The 19,703-nt window shown below is 42.6% G+C and overlaps 1 protein-coding gene across 4 annotated transcripts in view; it reads right to left on the bottom strand.

Moving 5' to 3' along the window:
- Window positions 1-91: 91 nt before the first annotated feature.
- LOC107206758 (core histone macro-H2A.2) overlaps window positions 92-19,703 on the bottom strand; it is a 20,007-nt gene continuing 395 nt past the window's right edge. Inside the window, exons 1-9 of one of the 4 annotated variants that reach the window (XM_015632920.3) lie at window positions 19,191-19,282; window positions 15,542-15,775; window positions 8,973-9,079; window positions 7,504-7,701; window positions 6,115-6,225; window positions 5,653-5,752; window positions 4,646-4,735; window positions 2,796-2,970; window positions 92-797 (exon numbers count right to left, since the gene is read on the bottom strand). In XM_015632920.3, the coding sequence (XP_015488406.1) occupies window positions 632-797; window positions 2,796-2,970; window positions 4,646-4,735; window positions 5,653-5,752; window positions 6,115-6,225; window positions 7,504-7,701; window positions 8,973-9,079; window positions 15,542-15,713 (1,119 nt within the window). In that variant the 5' untranslated portion in view covers window positions 15,714-15,775; window positions 19,191-19,282 and the 3' untranslated portion in view covers window positions 92-631. Of the gene's footprint in view, window positions 798-2,795; window positions 2,971-4,645; window positions 4,736-5,652; window positions 5,753-6,114; window positions 6,226-7,503; window positions 7,702-8,972; window positions 9,080-15,541; window positions 15,776-19,022; window positions 19,171-19,190; window positions 19,283-19,703 lie in introns of those variants that run through there. The other 3 variants (XM_015632917.3, XM_015632918.3, XM_015632919.1) reach the window with 3 other exon arrangements.

Genomic DNA, 19,703 nt, shown 5'->3' with positions numbered 1-19,703 from the left:
CTTCTCTTTTCCTTTTTAATTTTTTTTCTTTTTAGGGTGAGAAATCCCCAGAGAAAAATTAGGGTTTATAATAATAACCACACTTGACACATCTTTTTCTTTTTTTCTTATAAAACAAACAAAATCACCATGAAATATTCTTAGTAATTACAGAGGTTATTGTGAGTTAAAAGCAAAACAGAAGCTCCTCATGCATCACTTCTAAAACCCTTTTCACCTCTCTGTGGGCTGAAGTTTACCATCTACCCTCAAGGGAGGGGAAAAAGGAGCAGGACATTTTTAAGAGCTTTCTTGAAAGTGGTGTGTGTGTGTGTGTGTGTGTGTGTATGTGAAGAAATCATCACTACAAATCTAAAATGAGGTTACTCTTTAAAAACTCCTAAACTAAAGTAACAAAGGACACTAAACTCCTGAAGCCAGATGGTAACTCAATTGCTTAAGGTGATAAAAATGGCATGAAGAAATTGGACTAAACCCCTCTCATCTCTAATCACAGCTCTCCATCAAGTCACAACACGTCACACTACTACCACTCCCCCTCATCGTCACATTGAAAAAATAAAACCCACCTCTAATGCTTTTAATGCTACTCAAGTTTGTTGAAAAATAAAGTTTCATTTGGCTGCTGTTGCTACTTAGTGTCTAGCTTGGCCATTTCTTGCACGTAGATGCCAATGCTTTCACTGTCGAAGAGCAGAAAGTAAATGTTCTTCAAGGAGGAAGAGCTGGTGCCGTCGAAATGGGTGGAAATTGCTCTGAGGGTCACCTGGGCTGCCGTCTGTTTTGGGAAGCAGTTTCTGTGTGGTCAGGGAAGAAAAGAGAGCAGGTGAGTGTTGGGCAGTGATGCTGAGAGAAACCAGACAGAGCTGTTCCAGGCACAGGCTGCTAAGGTAGTGCCAGCTGCAGTTTGGTAAACCCCGAGGTTTTGATAGCAATGTTCACCTGCTGCTGAATTAGGTTTCCTTGCTGGCATAGCTGCTGTTTTCATCTGCTTCTACTTCTTATGACCAAACAAATTATTTTAATGCTTGCCCTTAGAATTAAACTTTTCCATGCCATGCTGGGCAGGCAAAAATTTCAAAGGCTGATTATTTTTTATAACTGAAAACTGGAAAAAACCCAAACCCAAAACATCACCTACTTAGCTGACTTCCTCGCTCTGTCATTAAAATACTTTGTTTGGGATTCCTGTGAAAATAATTTAAGTTACAACTCCAAGCCAAATTAAGGTTGAGATGCATTCATTCACTCCTCTTGATGGCAATATTCTTTAACCTACAATCATATTTAAATTGAAAATGATCAAAAAGATCTGGCACAAGTGAAGTATCCCATCTATAGCAATGTTACATCAGTTACTGTAAATAGTCCCTAAGATGGGACAGAGGAAAATGAAAATTCACAGAACTGATACAGTGTAAGTCTTTATCTACCCACAAAAGCAGCATTTCATGTGCAGACATGTAGGTAGAATAAAATGACAGCAAAAACAGCAAGTCCTATTTGAAAAATGGCCTTTTTTCAGGAAATTTTGAGGTCCTTTGATAAATGAAGTGTAAACCAGCAGCACCTGGTAAAACTATTTCTGTTAGGAGGAGTAAGAGGAACAGAGTGAAATGGAACAAAGCAGCAGGAGGATCTGCACTAAGACTAATGGTGCAAGAATGGATTATTCTGATTCTATGCTCTTAGAAGATATGAAGTCTAGGAACTGGTTCTATTTGCATTAAAAACTATAGTTAATTTTTATATTAAGCACTGTTTAAACAATGTATCACATTTTGCTTTGACTGAAAACCATAAACAAAAAGATCTGTATATTAAATCAAAAGACTGAAAATTGCACTGCCCTTCTATTTATTCTTTTGTCCTGATCCATAAAATTATATTTTGCTTTGAAGTGTATCTGTGTAAAAATGGCATTTTCATCTCCTGTGAGGTGTGATGTGTGGTGATTTCACTGATCAAATGCAGTTTTATTTTCAATTTATTCACTGTCAGGCCAACACAACTGGACTGGACTGTGTACTACTTTCTTTGGGCACTACTACCAAAATCAGTGGATACATTTCAAAATAAAGGAACGTGAGCTCTAACACAAAATAACAGCTGCTGCAGTTAGCAGGGCTTGTGTGAGATTTTTTGTCATCAGAGACCAACAAACTTGATTTAAAAAGAGATTTAAAGGAAAAAAAAAGAAAAATATAAATACTGCAGAATTCTTAGTAAAGCACATTCAACTTGCTAGTTATTGAGAAAGAAATGTGTGGCTTCACACTTGGTTTAACAGTTTTCCCTTTTGAAAGCAGAACTACATTTGAGAAAGAGATTTTCTTCTGAAAGAGAAGTTTTGTGGGACAAGTCTTTTAAATATCTGTTATCAGGAGAGCTTAAGTGAACACCCCACATCCATGTATCTAAGGTGGCATCACTGCTACCTGCCCTCAGTATCATGCTGGTATAATCTTATTAGTACAAATGCAGGTTTAATAAGACTCCCCACAGCAAAATGAAGGGACACAAAACCCAAGGTGGTGCAGAAGAATGAAAATGACTGCCTAGCAATAGAAAACACAGCAAGCCCACTCAGCTCTCCTGTGGCTTGGCTAATTTCTCTTTACAAAGGCTCTCTGGCAGTTTCCTGCAAACACTGCACTTCAGGCTGGATTCCTCTGGAGCAGCTCTGTCAGATGGCAGCAGCAGAGGCAGGGTCACAGAGCAGAGGGCGCCTCTCTGTCACAGCAGCAGCTCTGAGAGCCAATTCCAGCCCTGCTACCTGACACAGGGAGTCCTACCTGCCGCTGGGAAACGGGGGGAAAGCCACAGACTTCAACTTCTTGTCTTCTGCAGCTGTTAAGCAGTTCTTGACAGTCTCCTCGAGCTGCTCTTCACACTTGTCCGAGCCCCACTGTGGGATGTGACAGTGGATGACAAACTTTGCTGCTAGGCCGCTAGACTGAGTGAGTGCAGCTAACACAAATGAAAATATAACATTTAGTTTGGAACAGAAACCGCCCTGCAATGACCTCTCAACCCAATGTACCTTCTTAATTACATCACCTCTCCAAAGAAATACATTTGGGATTAAAATTACACCGCAACGGCTCGCTTGCAATCATAACCTGTCTCATCATTCCTTTTGTGATCAATTTTTATTTCTTTGGAGACCAAAGAACCCAGGGCTCATTTGGTTAGACTCAATAATGGTTTTTAGCTCTCTCATTCAGCATGGTCTCCAAGCTTGTTTTATGCAAAGTACAAAAACCTCACCCTAAACACAGTATCAGTTATCCCCACAGACATTTCTGCAGTGCTGTCACTGAGTGCTTTGCACAAATACCCCACATCATCATCCTCATAATCACCATCATCTTTATAACTTCAGAGTGCTGGGGAATAATATTTTGACCCACTCCACAGCTGGGTAATTTCAGGCAAGGACATGAAAATCAAAGTTGTTTGTTAAAAGTCCCCACCGGTTATGTCCAGTTAGGAATCTCAGGTTAATTCTTTAGAAAGTGTAATATCTCTCCTGCAGAGTTTACAGCATGGCATCAGTTTGCTTTTGTTGCAATTGTCACCATCAGCACTACTGAAAGTCTGAGTTGTCTTTGTAATCTCAGGTTAAACACCCTGAAATTAGCTGTGCAGGACGGAATTAGCCCAAGGATGAAAATCCTGGATGTATTCAGTTGTTCTCCATCACAGGGGAATTATGTTGCAAGGAATTCTGTGCTACTTAAATTTTAACCAGCTGTCTTAATAGTAAAAAAGGAGTCTATCTTCTAGTTAGGCAGTGATGTTGACAGAGAAAAGTAGTTTACTTTGATTTTATGGCATATAAATTTGATTTGATATGAAAGTGAAGAAAATTACCTTGTATAAAAATTTCTCTATTATTTCAGATTATAAAACTAGGCTACTCAATTAGGAATTTTCCAAAACTAGACTATTTAAAGCATTTATTTTTTTGGGGTATAGAGATACTAAGCCAAATAAGACATATTGTAACTTTTCTCCATCTGTCTTCCAGACACCTTCAATTGGTTGAATCTGTCCACAAAGGAAGCACAATCTCAGGTCCCAAACTATTCCCTGCTACAAATGTGTTAACCCTTGAAGGGAGCTCTTCTAATAAAGTAGAATCTGCATTCTAATAATGCAGTATCTGAGCAATTGCTCTTCCTAAAAGCGTGCCAGTTCTGCAGCTCATATCACATCTTCATTTGTGTTCAAAGTAAAGTAATTATTTGGGTTATATACATTCATCAAATATGCATAAAGGAGAATAATTTATGAGGTACCCCTAATGTTTCCTATGCCTTGAATGTTAGGCTGAGAGCTGTTTCTGATTCTCACTAAGGCTGCTGTACAAACAGGGCAGGAAAGTTTTCCTTAATTTTTGCACTCCCATGGATAGAAATTGCCTAAGACAAATGGATCAGTCTAAAGACAGGATATACACAGCACAAAGGTATCCTGTTCTTCCTTTTTTTCCCCTCTCAGCAGGCTGCCCATATCAGCAACAGCTTTTAGGGAACATTTACATCACATAAGCAAACACACACAACACAGGAACAGATCAGAATGTCCAGAGAAATGAAAAATGAGCTGTGTCCAAAAGAGAGCAGAGTATCCTTTTTACCTTCAGCAACTTCCAAAGGTCCTTGAGATTTGCGAAGCTCTTTCACTGTTTCCAAAAACTCTTTGCCTCCAGCCTTTTCCAGTGCTTTGCCTGCAAGGACACAGAGCAAAAGGCCTTGGCTTCAGAGTATCAGTGTGGAAAAACAAGTCTACATTACTTAAAAGAACACTGTACACACACTGTCCTGTTTCCCTCTATCAGCAGCACCTGATTTTTGTTTACCACTCTGCCTTAGACACAGCTAAAGTTTACTTTTCATGGTTTTGAAGAGCCCTGGATGCTGTTACTGGAAATTACATTAATATAAATATCTGTAAGAATGCTATTTACTTGGTCTCATGGCTAAAATAGTGTGGAGTGGGATTTTCAGGACTCAGGCTTCTGGCCTCCAAAATGAACTCAACATACAAACCCTGCTACTTACTGAAACAAACACAGCTGGGATGCCAGTGAAGGTCTTGATGACTAAAAAACAATGAACCAAAAGGCTTCTATGAATCCAAAAGATTCTATGGCCCCTGTGTGACTGGCTGAATAGCTTTTCACCACCCTCCTGCTTAAATTTCCATATTTGTAATAACAGTATTTCCTTATTTTACAGTATTAGGCTTTGTATATGAGTATTTCTAAATTCTGTAACATCCTACAATGAAAGTCATAGCTAGAAGTGTTATTAATATACAATTTTTCAATGCAATCTTCAGATGCAAATGTAAAAATAAGCTAATAAACCCCTCAATAATAATTATTTACACCTTTGCTGCTCATGTGCTTCTTCAACAAATTATCTGTGTTTTGCTTGTCATTAAAAGAAGACAAATTAGTGATTAGCCTGTTCTACAGATCCAGCCTGATTTTCAGAAGCTGTAAATGATATTTTATGGCCTGGGGTAGAATGGGATGAAACAGGATGGGATCTCAGCAGGCAGCCAGTAGTCCAGCTACTGTTCCAGCTCTAGGTGTGTTTTTTCTGCTTAATGTGCTTAATCCAATGTACAGAGCCTCACCTATTTCCTCCTTGAGGTCTATTTCAGCAGTTGTAGGGTGAACAATGCCTTCTACTTTCATGGAGCCAATATGGCTGATGTCACTCTGTGTCAGAGAAAGCTGAAAAGTAATAATGAGGGGAGAGGAAAAAATAAACAATAGTCCAAGTGCAAAGTCATTTCCATACCAAAAAGCTGAAGTGAAAGAAGGCTGGATTCAGTCTTTCAGAGACCAGTTATTTTATTCTGTTCAGTATGTGTCATTCTGACTTTTAGCTTTTAATTAATTTGCACACCACTCAGATTATGTGGTGATTTCCCCACAGCTTGGGAGCTTGCTCCAGAGGAAGTTATTGCTAGAAAACTGATGTTCTAACATCACAATTTGAAGGAAAAAAAGGCAAATTTTGGAAATGTCTTGGTTTAAGAGAAAAGCATCCTTCCCTTCATGCTAAGCCCCAGTCTGTTATTGCTCTTTATTACCTTCTGTCCTGGCACAAGGCTCTTGGAGGACAAGATAGTGAAACCATCCCCAGGTCCATCTTCAGTTGTTGAATTTGAAGCTCCTTCTTTTTCATTGTCCTTTTGTTTGTTCTATTTGATGAGAGAAAAAAAAAAAGCAAGATTTCTCAAAGGAAACAAAATTATCAACATCTAACATTATCAACAATGGAGAGATTTAATAACTTACTACAAATCTTATCTTCTCAAATCAATACATTACTCATAGCCTTGTAATCCCCTAAGATTATGTAACAACAGAGATCTGCACTGTTTATATAATGCTAAATCAGTGGTTCATCTGAGTCCTTACATACTTTTGTTGTCACATTCAGAGGCAGGGCACCCACACCCATCTGTAGATTTACTGACAATTAAGGTTGTATTTATATGGGTGGGCATGTGTTAGTTTATTTTCGTTGCTAACAGAGCAGAACCTCATATTAAATCAAATTTAGTCACTTAGTAACCCAGCCAAATGCTCCAATTTGAAGAAAAAAACAACTTTGTGATCTGAAAAACAAATGTTTAAGTCTCAGTTATTAAGTTATAAAGCCTTCTTATAGCTTGACTCCAAGAGCAGCAAACCTACCAGTCATAGAGGGCTAAAAGAGCATCTCCTCACATCTCTCAATATTTGCTTTAAGCTATGGCAAGAAGCTACCACCTCCTAACAAGTCCAAACTCTGCATGTGCACAATTCAAAGTAAGGTGGTAGCTGAGATCAATACACAGAGGCATCCAATTAAACGTGCCATTAAGCAGCCCTGTTTTCTTTTTGAAGGTTGTTTCTGTATATTATCAGCTATGGAACTGTATTAAAACTTTGAGACCTCCAGAAAAATGTGCTTAATCCAAGTTTTAAAAGTTTAAGTCAAAGCTTGATATCATTTAAACCTACCCAATGAAAAACTCAGCAGCAGTGTTTCAAGGTGCATGCTCTGGAATGACAAACCAAGAGCACTGATCTGGGTTACTGCTTTCCCAAATTAATCTGTTTTGGATAGTGATAGAGGATGGGCAACCCTAAGGGAAAGTGCAGTGCTCAAGTTCTGATTGATTTATTCTTCTTTCAAAAATCACCAACAACAGCATAGCTAAGAACACATGAAACAAAGACCTTGTCACAACGACTGACATTCCATGTCAGGACAAGTTCTCTGGACAGTGAAAAATCTTTAACAGCAGCCCAGTAACTGTACAATGCTGAAGGCATGACATCTCTCTAGTAGAAAATGTTTTAGAACACAGCTTCCTTTATTTTAAAAGGGTTCACTGCCACAGAGTTAGTGTGGAGGTAAGAGATTCTACACAATTATCAAGAAAATATTGCAGAGAGTGACAAAGAATCCATACCTGCCCCGTGCTTACCTTTTTGGACGTCCGGGCCTTGGTAGATTTTGCCTTCTTCCCACTCTTTTTGGTCACCATGGATTTCCTCCCCTTCTTCTCAGGAGCAGGGGAAAGGATGGTCTCAGACTTGCCTTTGGCACCCCGTTTCTTGGCTAGAAGCTCAGGCTGGATTCTGGGCAGGACACCTCCACTTGCAATAGTCACACCTTTGAGCAACTACAAGGAGAAGCAGTGTATGGAAGCAGATTACAGATCCTCTTAAGTCTGCGCCACCAAAAAACCATTGAGGAGAAAATCCACAATAACAAGGAGCTTGGCAGGTGACAGCAAAGCCAGCCAGCACATCCTGGAGAATTCTGTTACCCCTTCCAGTACCAGTCTTAGTGAGAACCTGTCCTTGGTGACTCACAAGCAGTGCATAAGGGTAAAGGAAGAAGAGTGTCTGTGGGCTACTTAAAAAAATGTACTGCACCACAGCCCTGCCCAGAGGAGGACTGGATGCAGATCTCTCTGGCAGGGAAACAAAAGAGAAAATCTTTTTTCTCTCTGCAGGGAAACAGATGCAGTGAAAGCAAGGAAAAGCTCCAAGGACCTGCTTTGCAGATGCAAACAACAGGAATGGGCCGTGGTACCACATAGAGGACAAAGTCTGGCTAATTCCTAAGAGACAACACTGGATCTAGATCCCAGTTCACAGGTCACTGACCAGAAACACAGAGCTAGGAAAGGGCTGGTAAACATACTTCATTTTCTGGCCTGTTTTGAATTTTTACTCCACTTGACTGAAAACAGAGCCACACGACTTCATGGGCATCACATTTTCATTATTTAGAGCAGTCATATTAAGTGCAGGAGTATTCAAAATGTGAATGAGATCATCCATCTTCATACAGAGGAGATATCTGATGCTGACTGAACCCTTTCAACAGCCCTGAACAGTACAATCTGCAGCCCATTCTGTGATCTCTGTCCTCACTCAACAAGTTTAGCAGAAGTGATCCCACAAGTGATCCTGGGAGTCAAGTGTTGAAAACCACAGTTTGGGCAAACAGACAGGGAGGCAGCAATAGCAGAGACTGAGCCAGATCCCTACCCAATATGGGCCTCACAGCCAGTATAACAGAAAACACACATTACTACAGCTTTTGGGAAAAGGTCTTGCACATTTTCTTTAAGTATTGAATGTCCCTGAAGAAAAAGGGAAGCATCAGGACTCCTTGTTTCAACAGGATTCATAGGCTAAGGAGAACTAAAGTTTATGTCCATAAAATTATTTATGATTAAGATAAGGTATCTTATCATATTTAAGATTTAAGATGAGGTGTCTCAGAACTTTTGTTTTTGTTTGCTTTTACTTAAGAGGGCACAGTCTTCTGTTCTGGTAACTATGATCTCATAAATCAGACTAAGCTGTTTCTAACCTTCCCTGGTAGCAGCTTCACTCAAGCCACAGCACACAACTCCAGCACCAAAATGTAAACAGGCACCTGATTCAGTTCCTCATCATTTGCAACTGCCAGGAGGATGTGTCTGGGGGCAATCCTTCCTTTCTTGTTGTCCCGTGCTGCGTTTCCTGCCAACTCCAGGATTTCGGCTGTAAAACATCGAAATAAAAACCAGTAACAAAAATGCAGCTCAGGTACATGCTGCATACACATTTTTCACTGCTTCTTAACATCCATTTACCTTTTCAGGGATGTTTCCAGATTTAAAGGGTTCTTGCTAAAGAAAGGCAAAAAACAAACCCCACTGAATCTATCTGTAAATTTAGATAAATTAATTTGTCCTTCCTAATTCCCTAAAGGAGAAAACATGCTAAGCTTGGTTCACATAATTTCTTTTAAGAGTCTCAAGTCAGAATTCTCTTTCAAAAATGCAGAAAAAACCCTAAAAATGTACATCAGCAGTCCAAAATTTATCAGCAGCCCTGTGACAACAGAACAGTCAAGCATGCAGTGAAAACCCCAACCTGGAACAGACAGCTCTGACAAACAGCAAGGATTCTCAGGACCAGGGAAGATGAAGACTGAGGTGCATTTGAAGAAATACTTGGAAAGCCAACACACTAGCCAGGCACTGCTGGAATTCTGCATTAAAGGGCACTGAAAATCTGTGAGAAGCTTCATTTCAGAACAAGATATGAAAGGTTTGACTCAGATGCAAGCAGAGACAACGTGAGAGCTTCAATGGATGAAATATTGATAGAAGGGTCCTTCTACATCTCGGGGAACAGGAGGTCACTTCAAAGGTAGTTTCTCTAAATTAGCAGTAACATTTATACTGTAACCAAAGCCACTGAGCTTTTACTAGTTATTACAGAAATACAGACACATCTTCCTAAGTTTATTTGGACTGTAGCAATCAGTATAATTCATTAACTTACATAGTTTGGCCTCTACTCAGAAGTTATTTCTCATATAAGAACTCTACTGAAACACTGAGAAGGAAGGAGAAAGGAATATTTTTTCCTCCAATTACTCCTAAAAATCATATTCACACTTTGTTTCATTTTAGAAGTATACAGTGTCCCTGTTGTCTGGGTTTTGGGTTTGTGTTGGTGTTTGTCACTAACAGGAATATGAAAATTACAGCCAATCAGTATCCTATTGATAACTTGTTGATGTCTTAATGATATCCTACTCCTTTTTACAAACTACAGAAAGAACTATACCTATTACAAACAGAAGGACTTTAATGAAAAATCTAGTGGAATAATGTTTGGCTAAAATCCAAATGATTTCAACATGAGGCTTAGCTCTGGCTCATGGGAAAAATACAAGCTTTCAATTCCACTCAGAATAACAAAAGTACAAACTTGTCTTCCAGTTTTCACGACTATGCAGCATACATATTTAACTGAATGTTGGAAATTTAGAAGTCTGTTGTTTGGTTTTTTTTAATTTATACACATATTCACAGTGAACTGTAAAAGTTAGGGCAGGAAGCTGTCAGTTCCAGCATTTCCTAGTCTGTCCTGGATTTTAAAGGAGGAAACTGAAAAGAGATCTCACATGATCTAGCTATATACACCCCCATGGGGCTGGAAATGTCAGACCCTCTCCCAGACCTCTGCCAGCAGAGCTAATGCAGCAGCAGACAGCAGGAACAGATTCCATCCATTGTGCAGACCAGCAGAGAGCAAGAAAAGAGACCCAGGCTCCTCCAGTGGGTTTTGCAGATGTGCGCTGACAGCAGAGGAAAATTGCATCGGGGGGGGAAAAAAAATAAATCCAAGAACCAACACATACTTACCTGTGTGAGAACTGAAGTTCTTTCAGGTGTGCCAACAACAGGCACATCCTGCTACCTGTGTGCTCACCCCACTGCCCCAGGTTTGGGTCCTTTGGCCAGCAGCATCCTGATGGTGCACTCTTAGTCCTCTGCCTAATGTTAAGAGCAAAAAAGGCAGAATACTCAAATGCCAGCCATCCATCACAGGACACTGGGAAGAAGGGAATCCGAGGCAGAGGAGATGTAGGCAGATTGTGGAATATGTACATGACTTACCAAGGGATGCCAAATATTTGCAGAGGTAAATGATTGCCTTACCTCCTTCTAATGAAGGTTTCTATGCATATTTTTTCTAATGGTGGAGGCAGGGGCTCGTCATCTTAAGAATAAAAAATGGCATTTACAAAATACAGTGTCAAAACTGGAGACTTCAGTTATCACACAATCTGCTGACCATAGCAGATCCCTACAGAAACTGCTTTACATCTCAAGCAGAAAATTCTTAACAGCTGAGGTTACCTAAATTCTAAAAAGACTAGTCTGAGAATACAGGTCCTATAATAAAGTCCTATGCCATAACAAGCTCTCTTGGAAGTGGGCATCTTGATATTCTCAGCCATAAGTTGGTTTTACTTTCTGTGCTCTAAGCACAGCCATGAAGAATTTACATTGAAATCTCAAATAACACTGCTTCCTGCAAGAGTCAAAACTCACAAAGATGCCTCCACATCAGAAGCTTAACTTCAAATCCAGGCATCTTCAGAAAGAACATAACTCTCTTCCAGCAGAAACGAGCTGCAGCCAAACTATGACCTGAATGGGATTACATCTTGTCATCCTGTGACACACAGGAAAAATGAGCTTTCTTTAGCTGATGGATCAGCAAATTTGAAATGTCGGGAACTAAAGCATCCTAGCCAGGCCAAAGGTTTTTGTTCAGCTGAGCTAGTGGGAAAGTGGACTGCTAAGAAAGGCCCATGAGAATTACTGATAGCAAATTGGAAAGATTTCATACAGGTTGTCTTGTTTTCCACCTCCCCCTCAGGAGAAATTCTGTCAGCTCCTGTTACACTACTACATAAAAATCTACCAGTAATGCCTTTACTCTGCAGAAATCTATTGATGATAGAGTCCTGAGTGTTCCATTTGCAGGTGGAAAACTATCTGCTGGATTTGTCTCTGCATGGCAGATGACCACAAGCAGAAGAGTATTCCAGGTGATTCCTGTGAAGGGAGGAAGCCTTTGCTGCTGTTGTGTTCTGCCCTAATTTAGAGAGGATGGTTTTTCCATTGAGATCTTCCATAAATTCCTCTGACCAGCACACATGACTCGTGCTTCCTCATCAAGGGGCTTCTGTTAGTCTCTGCCTACTTTTTGGGAAGATGCCCTGTGGGACATATGCAGTTGATGTTTGATTTAGGTGGCTGTGCCTGCAGTCAGCTCTGTGCACACTCAGAGCATGAGTCTGTTGCAAAATCCATCAATCAGATGGGACTCAGGCCAATTTTTTCACAGAATTTTAACTCTGAAGCCAGTGGAACTCAACCTTGCTTCAGCAAACACAACTTTCTGGATAGGAATTAATCTGCAGTTTTACAGTATGATTTTTCAAGCCCAAAATGTGAAAGAGCATAAAGCAATTAAAAAGAAAGGTTTAGAACAGTGAGGAGATCTTCACATTAGCTGATCAGTTGAGGTAAAAGTACCTCTTCCTGAGATTCCACCATCTCTACACTGTGGTGATTGCTGCCATTTTAATGATGGGGTTGATAAGGCAAAGTGCAGATTTGGGGGTGATAATGGCTGTGAGGTGCTGCCATGATCAATCTTGCTTACAAAGGAAAAACCAGGGGTCTAGTAGCTCGTGGCACAGAACACATACCAAAGCCAAACAGCAGTCTCAGCCTCATAAAGCAGGAGTGAGGATGCTCCAGATGTACATGCACCCTCTGGATGATGTCAGCCACGAGTCTCAGTGCTCAGGCCAACAACAGACCACGCTGGACTGGTCACTCACAGAGATCTGCTGGTGCATGCCAGGCCCTGGAGGAATGCAGGCACTCAGGTGGTTCTGCTCCTGTTTGACCCTCCCAGCCTCATCCACCTTGCCCCTATCCCAGCCAGGACTTGCTTCCCCACAGTTGTACAGCCCAATCTCCTTTCCCTGGCAATCCACAGCAAGATTTCTGTCTCAGTAGCCTTTCCTGGGCAGTCATCATTTCTCCTGCCTACTCAGGCTCAGTAATCCTGCCCAGGTTCTTCATTACCAGCACCCCCTCTATCCAATCCTTGCCTTATTTCCTATTTTTTCAACTTGCTCTCCAGCTTCCTGGCAGGATATTTGGACACTCCTCACCATTTATTTGCCTACAGTCCAGCTCTCCCCACTAGCCAGACCAATCCCTGCCTCATTCTCTGACATCAAAATTCTTCTTCCATAACCACTGCCTCCCCACAATGTTATGATCCAGGAGCTGAGAGAGGCTGGAACGTGTTCAGTGTGGACCAAGTCTTCAGAGATTTTAGCTGTTAAAGAAATCTCTGCTGAGCATGAGCAACCTGTGTTTTATCAAAGTTAGAGCCTGGCCAAAGACAGCAGATTTCTCTGAGGTGACAGAGACCACCCTCCCTTCCCCTATTGTAAAGCATCAAATCTCTGTTCAAACACAGAGAAGCACTCAGGGGTTTAGATGAGAAGTTTTCATGAATGTTTTAACATAACAAAAAAAATATGTTCGACCTGCTTCTGTGAAACAGCAAGAAAGTGGCAGTCCCTTACTGCCACCCTCCCAGATTTAGCCTGAAGCAGCTCTCCTGCATGCAGCCTTTCATCCCAAGGAACCACCATTTCATAGCTGCAAATCCAGGAGAAAAGAATGGCATTTCTAATAGGAAGATCAGATAATGTTCAGAAAATTTAGCCATTTGGCATAAAATATCCCCTTTGAGAACTCCATTGGAAAAATCTATTTTGTTTCTACAGGCTTCCCAAAACCAAAGACTTTATCCACTCCTAATATTAGGAATAACTAGATCAGCGGGGTTAGATGCTGCAACACTGTTTTTTTAACTGAACTCTCCACCTTTGTAATACTTCCAAACAAAACCCTGGACAGAGCACAGGAACTTTGGTTTGGAAAGAACACAATCCACCAGCAACAGATGTTTGCTCAGAAACATTCTCCATTCTATCACAATACATAAGGAGTTTTCTGCTGAACCAAGCAGCTGAAAATAGCATTCCCTTACAATTTATGTGGGCTCCCAGCCTACACCTCTGGCAACCTTCTTGCCTGGTTGACTACAAGTTCTTTTATTTTTTTCTAAAGCAAAGTGTAGGCCCACATATAATCTGCTCATATCAGATTAATGATTTAAATTAAACTGCACTTACTACCCAGGAGCAGAGCCAAGACATACATTGTTCTAGTTCAGGTGAAAGGCAAACAGTGCTGACCACAAGTCAGTCTTCACCACTGAAATGCTGCACATACCAGATGTGCTGCTGACAATTTATTACTGCACCTTGTAAAAATTGCCACAGCTCAGAACAAGCATCTCCAAATGTTTATCCTAGAAATATCTCCCTGTGGAATAGGAGACTAAAAAAAAGTATTTCTCTCCAGACAGAAGGTCAGCAGAGTCACAATGCATCACATTATGTTATAGAAGTTACTGTGATTTCTTCAACACATGCAATACTTTGTCACTCCAGCTCTAGAAGTAGCCTCAAGGGAAAAAAAAAAATAAAATTGATTCTTATCCTGGAATGTACAAACATGGAAATTTTTGCAATGTACTGTTAGGCTTCATGATAAATTTAATTTTAATAGTGAAATTGCAAAATTAGTGAAATTTATTAGTGAGATCTCAGATTTTCTCCACACCTTTGAAAGAAAATAATGCTTTTATTGTCTGGTAGTGAGAACAAGCTTCACATGTAAAACAGACATGAATATTTACATAAAACCTGTTGCATGGACAACCAGGTTCCATGCAAGCTTCTTCATGCCACCTTGGCAATAAACTACACTCCTGAAACACAGCTCACTCAACTAATTCCATCCAGGCTGTGACTCCCCACAGATTCTCTAATGCACCTCAGTCTTGATCTGTAACCCCCAAATAACCTGAAGCAGAATCCTCTCTGCGCTGTGAGTCCCAACAATCTGCTCAAGTTTTCCATAACTGAATAAGAAACTCAGAAGATATGATCATAGGACACTCTGAAATATTTCTGTACAGTACCAAAGTACGTTGTATCATCATGGGACACCTGCCTCTTCCTCAAAGGTCCGATTCAGAAAGGCAGGGACAAGGAAACTCAGGGTGTGTGGGAAGATTTAAACCCTGGAACACTTTCTTTATACACTTAGGTAAAGCAAAAGGGTTTTTAAAATTAAAAAAAACCCACCTTTAGATTTCATAATACTTTGACACTGTTCTGCAAGGAGAAACGCAGCCAGCAAAACAGTTTTCTCACTTAAAAAGCACAGAAACACTACAAGGTGGGTTTGCTTTTTTTTCTCCTATTATTCACATTTAGGTATATCAAAAAGGTTATTTAATACCAATTTCCTCTGGGACAGAAACTACTCCTCACTCTGCAAAGCAATAAAAAATAACACTCCCAGCTAGTGACCAAGCATGATGCCTCTAAAGGAATTTCCACCCTCAGCCTCTCCAGGAAACAAATTTCAGCAAATTTCAACAAATCTTGCCCTTGCAGAGCCCGCTTTCCAGGAGTGCTCCACATGTTTGTGGAGCAAACTCCTGGCTTCTGTGTGTGTGAGGAGCACTTCCAGGAGCAGCTTCTTGCTTTACCTGCGAGGTACTCTATGACAGCTGCCATGTACACCGGCGCTCCGACCCCGATCCGGTACTTGTAGGTCCCTTTCTTCAGGTAGCGCATCATCCTCCCCACGGGGAAAATCACCCCAGCCCTGCTCGAGCGGGACAGCTTGGACATTTTCTTCTTCCCGCTCCGCCCCGACATCTTGCAGCCTGGTGCTTCTCAATTTGCTCGTGGTTCTCAGTGCCTTGCTCCAAATCTGAGGGCTGTGAGAGGAAAGCAACAGGATTGATGAGAAACGTTGCTGCTGTTCCAAAAGCAAAAATCCAAACCTGCCCTCAATGCCTGGCAAAGTGCAGGCATTACTCATTAAAAGCTGGATAATTGGAATATTTACTATAACTTTGCTTTTGAACTGCTCAGTCAGTGTTGCAATATCAGGAGCAAAGTAAACCAAGCTTGTTTCCTCCTTATTTTTCTAGCAACCACAAGATTACGGATAAACAGACAACAAACCCTGGAATCTGCCAGTCCACTGCAAAGCTTGCATGTGGTCACAGTCACACCCCTAGCTCTCACTCTCAGTCAAATAATGCTGGGGAAAGTTTTAACCCTATTTACAAAAATTGGTTTTAATTGCCAAATTCTGATAGCTGCCCTGGAGGCCTAATTATGAGCCTGGTTACTCCTTGGAAGGAAACACAGAGCAGGTCTGCCACAGGTGGTATTTCTGTCAAAGAAGGCACAGTTACCTCACTCCCAGCTTCCATTCACCTCAGTGAAACAAGAAAACACAATGAGGGAGACACTTTGAAAAGCACTAAAATTAATCTATCTTCACCTAGAAGTAGGTGATACTTCTAAATTTTATCACAATCTTTTCATTTATGATACCAAGGATATAAAATCAGCAGGGACCCATAAAACCTTGGCATGTCCTTGTGTATCAGCCAGACAATGTTTTTTCTTTCTGTGTGCATGGTAAGAAAAGTTGGGAAAGATTAAACCAGTAAACCTATCAGACACAGACACATCAAAATTGGCATTGCTCATCATCCTACTCTGAATTCCCTGCCAACTGCCAGCCTGGAATCACGAGTGGTGGTAACAGAGCTCAGAGGGAATGTGAGAAGAAGTGGGGAGGCACGATACCGGTCTTTAGAGATGCAAGAGGATGCTGTGGAGATGGAGAGAGCCAGTGCTCCCTACAGCAGTGACTCTTACAGAAGCTGAATAGCAGAGGAGAGAGACGAGCACTGGACTCGGTCAGACAGGGAGGCAGCAGAATCTTCCCATCAGTTGAGAACAATTTGAGAATGTATGTCAGAAATCACTCCAGCAGCACTAGATCTGCCTTGGGACTGAAGGATAGACAAGGTGATCTCCCAAGGTCCCTTCCTCAATGAAACTTGCAATTTGTGACAAGCCCTTTATAAACTTTCAATTTCATAATAATAACAACCCTTAAAACGTGTCCTTCTCTGTTTGTGACAACTGACATCCAAATAATAAACCTAGGCTGGGAATTAGGCTTCCAGCCATCACAGGAGCCAATTTCTGCAACAGCCCCTTCTCTTAGAGCAACAATAACTCATTTTAAGGTGGAACTTAATAAATATATACAGTAGGGTACAAACAGGTTCCTCCAATGCTGGCAGGACAGTTCCATCACCCAAGAGTTTGGTCCAGCACTGAAACCCCTACAGAGAGCCATGCTGTAAGAGTACACTACCTGTATCAAAATTATATCAAGCTAACCTCTCATATATTTGTCCCTGTACCATCAAATCCCAGTTGAGTGAAAATAAGTGGAAAAAAGCAAACACCAATGGATTAGATCTGCAGAAAATACCACTGTTGCACTTGATCTCCAAGACAGAAAATCAAAACATATTTGTATACAACTAACCACACTGCTCTGGGCCATGCTGCTGCATTATATAAATTTATGTTTAATTGCTCACTTTTGGCTCGTCCTTCTGTTGCATCACAGAACTTTCCACTCCTGCCTACTCCTTTATTTTCCCCTTCTCTCTCACAGGAAGCCTCTGCCATTATTTACTTCCCTGCAGCCAAACCAACTTTTGGAATCCCAAAATATTTTCCAAATGCCCTGCAGGTTACGTTTGCAGAATTTTGTGAGAGCCTAAACACAAGATGTTCCAAAACTCTGTTAACACTGTCTCTGCTTTGCAACTTAGATGGACCAGGGTGCACTGAGGAGCCACAAACGCAACAGTGTGCTCTTGTCTTGTTTTGACTCCTACAGGAGGCAATTTTTGGTAGTAAGCCAAGCTCTGGTATAGTCACATCAGGACCCAAACAAAGAAACATGCTGAGAAAACTCCTGTGGTCCTGGGCAAAGAAATCCCACAGGCAGGGATCTGGTTTCCTGGCAGGAAGAGGCACATGAGCTCAGCCCTGCCACACTCACCTGAACAGCAACCAACAGGTAAAGAGCCACAAGCACTGCTGTCCTAATGGCTCTCTTCTGATGACACAGCCAAGCCTCAAGGGCTTATCAGTTGAAAAGTCTACCCACACTCGTTCCCTCCCTGCCAGCTGATTCATCATCTCTAAGTTTCTCCTCGTGAAGTGCAGCCTCCACTTAAAAATAAACCTGTGCCACCCATGCTAAGTCCGTCCTCACTGAGCTACAAGGGCTGTGTCTATATCTGGCTGCCATGACATCAGGCTCGGGCAATTTAAAGCAATTATTTTCCCTACCCCTTAATTGGTCACAACACGCTCCCATGACTCCAACATCCCTGTGTTGCTATGGGGGATTCAGTAGCTACCACATCCCATAGAGCTCTCTACAGTATGACTGCAAGCAGAGCTTTCCTCTGTTGAGTTTTGCCTTCTTCAGAGCCCAAGGCAACCAGTGACATTTTCCTTCTGCCACCTGAAAAAATACCTGAGTTCATCTTCCACTGGACCAGGTCACTCTAAGCCCCGTCCAACCTGGCCTGGGAGAATTCCAGGGATGGGGCAGCCACAGCTTCTCTGGGCTGCCTGTGCCAGGGCCTGCCCACCCTCACAGGGAAGAATTAAGGGAAGAGTTCCTTCATTATATCTGACACAAATCTCTCTTTTTTTAGTCTTAAACCATTCCCCCTCATCCCGTCATTATCTGCCCATGTAAAAAGTCCCTCTCCCTCCTTCTCACACGCCCCATTCAAGTACTGAAGGGATGCAGTAAGGTCTCCCCAGAGCCTTTTCATGGCCAGGCTGAGCATCCCCAGCTCTCCTGAGCCATCTCCTGAGCAGAGAGGCCTCGGAGCACCTTGACTGCCAAACATTGAGAACTCAAACTCAGCAAAGACTGAAACAAAGGACATGCAGGACTATCCACATGCCTGCACTTCTCTCATCTCCAGCTGAGGATATGTTAGAACAGGTAGGAGTTGACAAGGAACCCACAGACATGCCTTGGATCCAGCCTAGGCTGCACATTCATTTACAAAAGAAATATTTGTGAAAAATAACGCAGAGGAGTTAAAAGCTCGTTACCTAGCCTGATTGCTAAGGCACCACAGCACAAACCTAGTGCTATTCAGGCGGCAGGTGCAGTGTCTCCCGGACTCCAGAACCACACACACACACAGCGCGCTCCCAGCGAAAGAAGCTTCCAGGGCACCCCAAACCCCGCGGGTCCCCGCAGAGGCAGCTCCCACTCACAAACAACATCGGGCCGCGCGGCTGAGAGGACGGGCCGCGGGATGGACCCACAGGTCACCCTTTGGACCCGGCTGAGAGCTGCCGAGCTCGGGGGAACATCGCGGTCACCCCGGAGCCGCCCCGAGCCCCCTCAGGGCCCGCCCGCCCCGCGCACGCCTCGCCGTTGCCCGGACACCGCCGCCCCGCCCACTCCCCCCGCTGATTGGCTGCTGCGGCAGGCCGGGCTGGGGAAGGAGAGCGGTGATTGGCTGCGAGCCGCTTGATCGACGGGAGGGGGGCGGGGACAGCAGTCGGGCCGCGCAGGCGCCCCGAGGCGCAGTGGAGTGCGTGCGTGTGGGGGTGTGGCCGCCGGCTTTCCCGCGCAAACGCTCCCCCCTCACACCCCCCCCCTCAGTGAGCGCCGCTGCCGCCGAGGCTTCGCCCGCTGCCCGCCCAGGGGCGGCTGTGGCGGCGGCCGCGCAGCCCCGGAACGGGAAGCGCTGCGGGGACCGAACGGAGGCAGCGAGCGAGGAA

The sequence above is a fragment of the Parus major genome, chromosome 6, assembly GCF_001522545.3.
Source record: "Parus major isolate Abel chromosome 6, Parus_major1.1, whole genome shotgun sequence".
Taxonomy (NCBI): Eukaryota; Metazoa; Chordata; class Aves; order Passeriformes; family Paridae; genus Parus; species Parus major.
This window is presented reverse-complemented; position numbering and strand designations above follow the sequence as displayed.